The sequence below is a fragment of the Siphateles boraxobius genome, unplaced genomic scaffold (assembly GCF_051911475.1).
Source record: "Siphateles boraxobius isolate OS27281-9 unplaced genomic scaffold, OSU_SipBor_1 65, whole genome shotgun sequence".
NCBI lineage: Eukaryota > Metazoa > Chordata > Actinopteri > Cypriniformes > Leuciscidae > Siphateles > Siphateles boraxobius.
The window spans coordinates 2,974,155-2,985,196 of NW_027509192.1; the positions used below are offsets into that span (position 1 = coordinate 2,974,155).

At 37.0% G+C, this 11,042-nt stretch overlaps 2 protein-coding genes across 2 annotated transcripts; both read left to right on the top strand.

The window, feature by feature from the left end:
- Positions 1-664: 664 nt before the first annotated feature.
- cat (catalase) lies at positions 665-7,016 on the top strand. Its single transcript, XM_077210287.1, has 13 exons — positions 665-881; positions 2,094-2,265; positions 2,600-2,710; positions 2,985-3,115; positions 3,201-3,305; positions 3,389-3,514; positions 4,427-4,618; positions 4,792-4,944; positions 5,190-5,328; positions 5,550-5,680; positions 5,766-5,873; positions 5,994-6,077; positions 6,418-7,016. Exons 1-13 carry the CDS (start codon positions 819-821, stop codon positions 6,478-6,480), a joined length of 1,578 nt encoding a protein of 525 aa, XP_077066402.1. The 5' UTR covers positions 665-818; the 3' UTR covers positions 6,481-7,016.
- A 1,003-nt stretch (positions 7,017-8,019) lies between these two features.
- On the top strand, positions 8,020-10,737 carry ifitm5 (interferon induced transmembrane protein 5). Its single transcript, XM_077210317.1, has 2 exons — positions 8,020-8,246; positions 8,792-10,737. The coding sequence occupies exons 1-2, from the start codon at positions 8,040-8,042 to the stop codon at positions 9,011-9,013; spliced, it is 429 nt and encodes a 142-aa protein (XP_077066432.1). The 5' UTR covers positions 8,020-8,039; the 3' UTR covers positions 9,014-10,737.
- Positions 10,738-11,042: the final 305 nt, after the last annotated feature.

The following is an 11,042-nucleotide window of genomic DNA, read 5'->3' on the forward strand; positions in this document are numbered from 1 at the left end:
ATATCTCTTGGGTTAAAGCATGGAAATTACCAAATAAGTTTTGTGTCAATAACAAAATTAAGGAAGTGTCTTACAAAATACTTCACAGAATTTATCCTGCTAAACATGTTTTGGAAAGATTTAATCTTAATATTTCGTATACTTGTGAATTTTGTGCACTAGAGAAAGAAACAATTTTGCATCTGTTTTTTCACTGTATTTATTCAAGATTATTTTGGAAAGATTTAGAAACCTTTATTAATAGAAAACTGAAGTGTATGATGGAAATTTGTGTTTTTGATGTGTTTTTTTATACTCAGAAAGACAATTTGGAATGTAAAGAACAGCATATTATACAGTTATTTATTTTATTAGGAAAATACCATATACATAAAAAGAAGTGGGCTCAAGGTAAACCAAATTTTCCACATTTTATAAATGACTTTAAATTATATGTACATCTTTTGGAACAAACTAAAAACAAAAAAGCAATGAAAACATGCAATGCTTTGAAAACACTGGATTTTATGTAAAAAAATAATAATATTATTTTTTATTATTTATTATTATTATTTATTTTTCTCTTCTTTTTTTGGCAGTAAATGTAATGTTGTGAATATGTGATACCTCTGTTCTTGTGGCATTGAATAATAAAAAAAAAAAAAAAAAAAAAAAAAAAAAAAAAAGATCAGATAATGTAAGGCTCCAAGAAGTTTAAGTACAAAGAGCAGACCAATACCAGCCTAAATAAATACCAACCGTTAGACAGACTCCGAGTTCGGTGTTTGGATCCACAAAAGTTTTCCATTGCGTTTTGTGTGTCATTCAAGACCTGAATAATGGCAGACAGAGAAAAAGCGACGGATCAGATGAAACTGTGGAAGGAGGGCCGCGGTTCTCAGGTCTGCTGCATAATTTATTTATCGAATATTGTGTTTTGTTAAAAATAAGTTCAGATTTGTGCATTTAATTGGGCTTTCAGCGTTTCTTTTAATTGGTTATTGTGCATTGAGAAATTGTGCCAAAGGTCGCAAGTGCTGTAATGAAAAAACACGAAAGGGATTTGATAATATCTTCGTGTTTTGATGTGCAAAACGTCTCTATAGAACACTGAATTGTTACGTTGCTTTAAAATTGACTTTACTCTAAAACTATTTTATACTTAAATCTGAAAGAGAGATACTTGTCATGACTGCAGTGATAAAATAATGCATAGTCTCACTGCAAGCAAACATGTGACTATCAGAGCGTTTTAATCATGAATTTAAGATATTTGTTACTTGTCAAGCATGAATGCAGTAGATACTGTCTCATATTTGTATATATAATTGCATAAAACACTAATCAGATGCTGGTGTGCGTATTGAAAATAACATCCCCTGCGGTCTTATTGCATTGTATGTTGTTAGCACAAAATTAAGCACAAAAAGATAAGGTTTATTATATATTTTCAGGTAAAATGTTTTCGTAGTTGAAGTGGGTCAACGAAATACTTTAACGGAAGTAACGTTACTCCCACTCCTCTCTAACGCGATCGGTCAATAACATGAATGACACCTTGTTCAACGAATCACATTTGAGAACGACTGCTATGTTTTTGAAAGCCAAAGACTTTTATAGTTTTAATTATGTAATTGTTATTTATTATATGAATGTACATACGTCTATTTTATATACAGCCTTAAAGGGACTTTGATATATGCCCCTTTCATTTTGTTTATTTAACGAGGACACACTCTACTTCTGCGACTGTACTGAATCTGCGACAGTTGAACTTTAACTATCTTAGATAAGTAGATAAATACATGTTATGGTTATTTAATCACCATTTTCAGGCCAAATGCCTATAAACTACTATTTATTTTGCCAGTATGGTTTATAAAACTCGTTTAAACTTCAGTGACACACCTCAAATGTATTCATAGTATAAAAATAGATAAATAGAAATAGATTCATATCTAAATATGACGAATGTTGATTTAAACGTATTGTCTGTTAAATAATCAGAAAATACATGTTATTTGAGTTTAATAAATAAAATGATTTGGTTTCTTTAGATGTTATTTTAAATAGATCCAGTTTTGCTATTCTGTCTCATTTTGTTTTTTTCTCAGCGGCCAGATGTCCTGACCACTGGAGCCGGAGTCCCGGTTGGGGACAAATTAAACTCTATGACGGCGGGTCCGCGTGGGCCACTGCTGGTCCAGGACGTGGTGTTTACTGATGAAATGGCCCACTTTGATCGAGAGAGGATACCAGAGAGAGTCGTTCACGCTAAAGGAGCAGGTGAGTGAGAACAGAAACATAAAAAGATTTTGTGTTTCTGTGCAGTAAATATAGAGTAAAATGTAATTTATTCCTGTGATGAAAAGCTGCATTTTCAGCATCGTTACTCCAGTCTTCAGTGTAAGTATTAATTTAAGAAAAAAATCTTGCTGACCCCAAACTTTTGAACTGTAGCTTAAGAGGCTGAAATTACATGACTGTGCTGAAATTTGATTGCGAGCTCATAAGAGCTGTGCTCTAATTGGATGGGTAATATCAGGACGCTTTAGAGCTTCTATATTATTGGAAAGATAATATGAACTTACAACTAAACCTTTTCTCTGTCTCTTTGCAGGAGCGTTTGGCTACTTCGAAGTGACCCATGACATCACGCGCTATTGTAAAGCCAAAGTGTTCGAGCATGTGGGAAAGACGACACCCATCGCTGTTCGCTTTTCCACTGTGGGTACGTTTCTGTATGGATATTATAATGGTTCTAGTGGCGCCTGGACTCTGTATGTATCGATTGTTATGTTGGGATTAGGAATGCTAGGAAACCGTGTCGTAACAGAAGTCACACTCCGGTCTCTGAAATGGAGCCAAATGGTTTTGTAAGAGGGTAAAGAGCACATGCAGAAACGATGTGATAAAAACATAAGGCACACTCTCGCTCTCTTGCCTACTCAAAGTAAAAAGTACTACCTTTGTCCCTTGATAAATGTGTATTTGTATCTTTGTAGCTGGTGAGTCTGGGTCGGCAGATACCGTCCGAGATCCTCGAGGATTTGCAGTGAAGTTCTACACCGATGAGGGCAACTGGGATCTTACTGGAAACAACACCCCGATCTTCTTTATCAGGGATGCGCTTCTGGTGAGAGACACAATCCACACACACACACTCCATTAAGTGCCTTGTCCCAATATTAACAGAATATGTGTGTTCACTGTGCTTGTAGTTTCCATCCTTCATCCACTCTCAGAAACGAAATCCCCAGACTCACGTGAAGGATCCGGATATGGTTTGGGATTTCTGGGGTTTGCGTCCTGAATCGTTGCACCAGGTACAGCAGCAGAAGCAGGTCACTTTTGTGTTCTCACGTTATTGCAGAAAGTCTCACTCATGCTGATTTATGTGTATGTGCAGGTGTCTTTCCTGTTCAGCGATCGGGGAATTCCGGATGGCCACCGTCACATGAACGGATACGGATCGCACACTTTCAAACTGGTCAACGCTCAGGGGCAGCCGGTGTACTGCAAGTTCCACTATAAGGTCCATACTGTTTGTTTGTGTAAAATCTGCAGCTTGAAGTGACAAAATAACAGCCAATAAGCACAAATTTAATGTTTATTTTAGGGCTAGCTGATAATGGTCACAAATATTTTTACATATCATTTGATATCGATATTTATCACAATATTTATTTCATGCCATTAATGGGGAAGGAAATGCATTCAATATGTTTGTTAGACCTTGAGAATGAATGTAACGCATAACCACATTAGTCTCAGTCTCTGACGTCTCACCCACGGACCATTGGCTGAACATCACACAAAATGCGAAACACTTTGGCAGTTTCAAAGTCGTCATCTGATTGGTTGAGTTCTACAGGATTTCTTTTAACAGTCCACCTAGAAACAAAAGCCAAACCCCCTCATGGAAAAAAGTCATTGGTTTTTCAACTGTGACATTGCGCACTTATGAATATCTAGCGTTTAGTTCATCCTGATAAGTATGTTAAGTTGGCGCCGACATTGTTGTAATATTTCATTGTTGCATATTCTTGAATGAAGAATTAGGATGAATTTATTAGAAGCATGCCGGTCTGTTAAACGTAGGGACATCGACTTACATTTTCACACCCCTAAACATGAAGGGGAACAGGAGGGTCCCATGAAATCCATTTTAGAGTTGTTTCATATTGCTTAATAATAGCCAATGCCATGTTCTAATAATTTATATATCTGGGTTTTATATCCCTTATTAATAATCTTATTCAATAATATTGAATGTGTCCTTTTTTAATACATTTTATTATGGTTAACAATATTATTATTATTATCAACAGTAGTATAGCTAATTAAATGTTTTAATAAATTGTTTTATGTAAAATTAAGAGATTTATCACTTGAAGTAATGATGTCACCTATTTAAGAAACACTGTCACTTTTTATTGTCTTTCAGACTGATCAGGGCATTAAGAATTTGACCGTTGAAGAGGCAGATCGTCTTGCATCCACTGACCCAGATTACTCCATTAGAGATCTGTACAACGCCATCTCCAACGGCAACTTCCCATCCTGGACCTTCTACATCCAGGTCATGACCTTTGAGCAGGCGGAGAACTGGAAGTGGAATCCCTTTGATGTGACTAAGGTACTCTTATCCCAGAATGCAGCAGTGGGTCTCAACCTTTCTGACTCTACGGCCCCCCTTTGTCCAAGACGATGTTTAAAGGCCCTCCTATTTAGACTACATAAATCTGCATTATTTTAGTCTCATTTAGATACTAATGTGTCCATCCTGATGTCTGGATCTTTATCTCTCAGGTCTGGTCCCATAAGGAATTCCCTCTGATTCCAGTGGGACGCCTTGTGTTGAACCGAAACCCTTTGAACTATTTTGCTGAGGTTGAGCAGCTGGCGTTCGATCCCAGTAACATGCCGCCCGGCATTGAGGCCAGCCCGGACAAGATGCTGCAGGTACATTTTTACTATGTCACAAGCAACATACCTAGACACATTTCACAGGTTTATTTGCACAGGCTTATGATGCACAAAAAGATGCTTGTTCTATATTTTGTTCTTGAGCAAGGCACTTAAGCTCTGGTTCCTCGTAATAAGGCGTACTGTAGATTACTTTGGATTAAAGCGTCAATGACTAATCACTAATTACAAGAATCACAAGAATGAATAAATGCTGTAATTACTCAATTCTTTCGCCACAGGGACGTCTTTTCTCCTACCCAGACACACATCGGCATCGGCTCGGAGCTAATTACCTCCAACTCCCCGTCAACTGCCCCTACCGTACCCGTGTGGCAAACTACCAGAGAGACGGCCCCATGTGCATGTACGACAACCAGGGTGAGTTAGATGCATAGCAGAAAAAACACCATGTGTCATACTGGGTTTGGTTTTGGGTAAGAGATGGTATTAGTCTCTTAAAGGTGACTCAGATTAACAGCGTAACATCTGTCTGGAATGATGGAATAGGGCATGTGACCCAAGTGCTTTGACGATTTATAAACTTGTGGCACAATGAAATCTGTATTGAAATGTTAAGCAGTTTCTGTCCGGACCTGTAGGGGGAGCTCCGAACTACTTCCCCAACAGCTTCAGTGCTCCCGATACCCAGCCGTGCTTCCTTGAGTCGAAGTGTCAAGTGTCTCCTGATGTGGGCCGATTCAACAGCGCAGACGATGACAATGTGACCCAGGTGTGTTAGCAATCGTGTGCATCTGTGTACGGATAATCCAGCCATCCGCGAGTTATAATATTTCCCCATCTGATCCTTTCCGCAGGTGCGCACGTTCTTCACCGAGGTGCTGAACGAAGCCGAGCGAGAGCGTCTGTGTCAGAATATGGCCGGCCATATGAAAGGAGCCCAACTGTTTATTCAGAAACGCGTGGTATGATTTTAATCTCATGCAAATTATTCAAACTTCTCATTAGCAGATATTGGGGAACATGCCTAGAAAAAAACAACACGATTCCAGATAATTCGGATGTTTTTTTTTGTGATTTTGCAGGTGCAAAACCTGATGTCCGTTCACCCTGATTATGGGACTCGTGTTCAGACTCTCCTGGATAAATACAACGCTGAAGGGAAGAAGGTAGAAAACATTTAATCAGTCTCACAGACATTCATCTGTGTTCTTTTAGAATGTATCGGGGTGTATACCTAAAACAATTATATTTTTTTTATTTGAAATAAAATAAATGCTAAATAAAATTAAATTAGAAAAACAAGGCGGATGTACTAAAATAACTGAAATAAAAATTAATAAACAGACATCTAAAAAAAAAGACACAAAATTTAATATTACATTGAAAACGGAAAAAATTGAAATAAAAACGAATTCAAAATATTTTTAAAAAATATATAATATTATCTTAACAATATTTAAATAACGCTGGTGTTAATATAATTATTTTCTGTCTTTGTCTCTCCAGAACACCATTCATGTTTATAGTCGCAGTGGAGCGTCTGCTGTGGCTGCAGCCTCTAAGATGTGATTTAAAAGTGCCGCCCCTCTACACACACACACACACACACACATTCATTCTCTTATAGAGTGTGATATAGAGTCAAGGTGCTTAACTCATTCCTTGTTTGCTGGAAAAATACAGACGTATCTAATATGGCAAATTCACAACACAAGTGGTATTTGCTAATGCTACACTGATTTCATAATCACGATTTCATAATCATGATTTATGCCATGAAACCAAATGGGGGCCTTTGATGCATACGCAAGAGCATTGAACTAATCCAAACTTAATCAGCCTCTTTCAGTGTATTTCTGAATTTTGATTGTCTGTGAAATGTAGAATAGACAAAAATAACATGAGAATGAACACAAATGTTTTAATATAAAGACTGTGTGATGCTTTAGGTTTTTTTTTGCTTACTGATGCAGTTTAAAGCTGAATAGGTGAAATTATCTCTTTCCGTCCCTTTTGCCTTAACTGAATATAATTCAGTTGTGTTATCACGAATGTAACGGCTTTTGTAATTTTTATAATTAATAAATAAGAATATTTGATCTCTATGACTGAGTTGTGGATTCATTTGAAATATTGGTTGAGCGTTTTCTTTTCACTACATACTAATTTTCCAAAGCCTGAATCTTCATCTTTGTCGTTGCTTTTAAATTTTATTCTCGAAAGCATGAGATTTGGAGGGAAAAATGTAATATATGTATAAATGTATGCTTTTCAGCTTGTTCATCCCACACAAATATTGTCTTGTATGGCTTTGGAAGACTCAAAATATTGCATGATTCATATTCTGATTTCTTACATTTTTATTTGGAATTTTGGATCTAAACAATATTTGATTAAATAAAAAATAATGACTTTTTTTATTAAAGGTTCCAGACTTGCAGTAAATGACTGCATTTTCAAGTGAACTTCACATTTAAATGCCTTGCTCTTTCCAGTAGGAGGCGCCACTTGCTTACACAGGATCCCCAGATCCCCAAAATAAACATCACTTGAATGATGATAAAAAAAAAATGTTTAGTGTGCAGCACACATGCTTCCTAAACATAAGCGCTTTGGTGTTCCAATCAGGATGCCTGTGTCCCATCCCCATTTCTATCCCCCAAAAACCCTTGAGTCTGTACTCTGTAGGCTCCTTTTTTTTTTTTTTTTTTTTTATGAAATGGATGAAAGGCTGTTAAATACCCCTGAGAACCAGGAATGATTCAGAAATCTGGTAAGTTAACATTTTAAAATAGTAAAAATAATAAAGTGTATTTATTTTAAACTGTCTAATTTTATGGATTTTAAATTAATTTTATTTATTTAAATGTATATTTAGAATTTTAAAAAAAACTTTTTAAGAAGTTTTAATTGTGCGTTTTTTGACAAACCTAGAGATTTTCTCGAAATGGATACATGTATAGAAGCAGCTCCCTGCCCTCTTCTCTCTAGCAACAACCACATAATGAATGACCTTTCTCTCTCTCTCTGACTCCACCCATATGCAGTGCTGTATAAGTAGTGTCCCGATCTTTCTCAGTAATTCCTCTTCAGATTCTTCCAGGAGTTTTGACCCCTGACCTCCGAGGATGGATAACGCCACATACAGCTACGTGAACGACTGCACTCCGCTCACTAACTGTAAGTCCGGCCGCAAGGCTGGCGGCTCCACGGTGGTCAACATGAGCCAAGCGGGCAAGAAGCCACCAAACGACTACCTGGTCTGGTCACTCTGTAACACTCTTTACGTCAACTTCTGCTGTCTGGGATTCATGGCTCTGATCTACTCCATCAAGGTAAGCTCCAACACCAAATGTCTTTGTGTGGCTTTAACTTCTTCAGAAATACGCCTGGATGTCACATGATGGACCATCAAAGTTCTTAATTGGAACCAAAAATGGTTTTACTGCCCAATGCCATAGAAGAACCTCTAGTTTAGAAAAAGATTATCTACTGGTGCTTTAAACCAAAACGCCCGGCCTATCTGAAGAACAGATAATGCAACATCCAGAACTTTTGTATCTCCAAAGAACCATAAAGTGATGCCATAGAAAATTATTTTCGGTATCTCAAAGAACCTTTCAGTGAACAGTTTTTATTTTTTCTTACTGTGAAGAACATTTTAATCTAATCTTACCTTTTCCAAAAAATACCTTTTTGTGAACTTTAAAGTTCCAAAAATGTTAAAGAACCATTGATGGCAATAAAGGACCTTTATTTTTAAGAGTGCTGAGAATGACCTAATGCAAGGAACCATTTAAGAACCTTGATTTGAGTTCATGTGCTAAAACAAGACTGTCCGAGACTCTCATTTCCGTTCTCTGTGTGTTTGTGTTTTCAGGCTCGAGACCAGAAGACCTTGGGCGACTTGCGTGCAGCACAGGAATGCTCAGACAAGGCGAAGTGGTACAACATTCTGGCATCGGGCTGGAATCTCTTGATTCCGCTGCTTTTGGTGGGTCTGCTGGTCCTGCTCCTGGTTCATCTGGGAAGCTCAGAGGGAGCGTTTGATTTCTTCGGTGAAGATGGATTTCAGAGTTTCATGAAGCTCTTCAGCAGGTAGACCGAGCGACTCAAGCAATCCCACCACCAAAAGCTCCTGCAAACCTTCTGGACAGTTCAAGCCATCTTCACTTTATCAGCATGATATTTTCTTTGGCTGTGTGATGAATTTATTATCATTTAGATTTGTTTTTCATAATTAATGTTAATGTACTGTATATCTATCCAACAATTCTATTTTATGAAGTTAATTTGGCTCAACTGTATTTAATAAAATATTTTATGTCCTCAGTATTTTTCCACATGCGTCTCCTTAAACAGATTTCTATCAACAGTGGGATTAAATTAGTACATTAGCGATGTTTCGACGACAAAAAGGTCCATTGTCAATCGTGTAGCGATATAACGCACAGCACGTCGCTTTCAAACCAAGCAGCGCGACGAATTCGCGTTACCAATGACTGGATTTCGCCCGCGAAATTTCGCCAAGCAACGCGATATTTCAGCGAAATTTCGAAGGCAAAGAGATCCAATTTCAATAGTGTAGCGAATAAATAATAAACACCTCGGCTCGCACAAAAGATCAAGCACCGCGACGAATTCGCATGACCATTGACTGCTTTCGCCCGCGAAATTTCGTCTAGCGATGTTAAATGTGGCTGCGCAAATTATTATTTTAATGCGGTTCTATTTAATAATGCAAATGTTGGGCTATATTGTGCTAAATATCATGTTAACTTATGAGGTTGGTGACTGCCAAAAATAGTGCAAAATCTGTGTAATTTAAGTAAAAAGATAATCATAAACAATAAAATAGTTATTTTATTACCAAAAAAGACTCCCACTAAGCTGATTTGCTGGTCTCTGTCTTTTTGCTGGTTTTAAAGGGGGTTTGGTCACTTTTCAACTGAGAGGCCATCTTAAACCAACTGAGACCAGCTTGACCTGGGTATGAAGATCATGTTAGGCTGGTTTTCAGCTGTTTTCGTTTCATCAGGGAAGTTAATTGGTTATGAAGAGCAGGTTAACATGAATTCTTTGTAGTTTGTGTTTCAGGCAGACTGAAGGGGTGCTGTGGTTTAGTTCTCATGCGTCTCTGTAATGTTGGACTGTGCCGCCTGTGCTTACAGCTGTGACCCCTCCCAGCTCTACTGGTATTTTTATCATTTAAATGATAGAGCTGTTGGCCAAACTTCACTCCCCTTCTATTTCAGTCGGTATACAGAGTGGACACAGATGTGCAGGGACTCGATTAAAGAGCAGTTAACACACACCCTCACGTAGACCTTCTGTCTATTTCTCATCTGTTCGGATTCTTGCTGATATTTTTAATTCAATATTATAGTAAATATTATAGTTTAAATATGTGACTATATGGGAAACTTTGACGGTCGCACATATGCTATTCTGTGTATCTTATCTCAGCAACAGAAAAACACGGTAAATAAAACATTCAATCACTGAATGGTGCAACCATTAATCAAAGTGCTCTATTCTGTTTACATGTAATGTACACTTTTTTGATAAATGAGATCAAATGTTCTTTTATTTTAAATATGTTAAAATAAACATAAACAATTGTTCTAAAATTGATCTGGCAACATGCCACAATTAATATGTTGTTAGAAGGTTTGATAATTAACTGGCACACAAATAGGATTGGTTAAACCCTATGAACACTAATTGGTAACCGAAATGGAATAAGAATGAGAATTTGTAATGGGATGATCAGCTGGCATCTCAGCTTTGTTGTTTTGTCCAATAAAGTCTAATATTTTTAGCGTCTGGAACTTCTTTCGAGAGATTTTTTGAAAAAGGGGGAAAATATTTCATTATTCCACGACACTATCAATTAAATCTCAGACGTCTTTGGTGTTCAGATGCAGATTTAAGATAACATAATGTAAAATATATAGCATTATCATGCTATAATTGCTTTAATAAACAGACATGTTAGGGTGAATCTCACAAAACATGTCAAGGACATTTTATATATAAATATATATTAGTATATTTTATTGAGCATATAAAAGGTACTGATTGGACATTAAGCAGGAAAACTGAGGCCACAGGCCAACATAACCTTATGA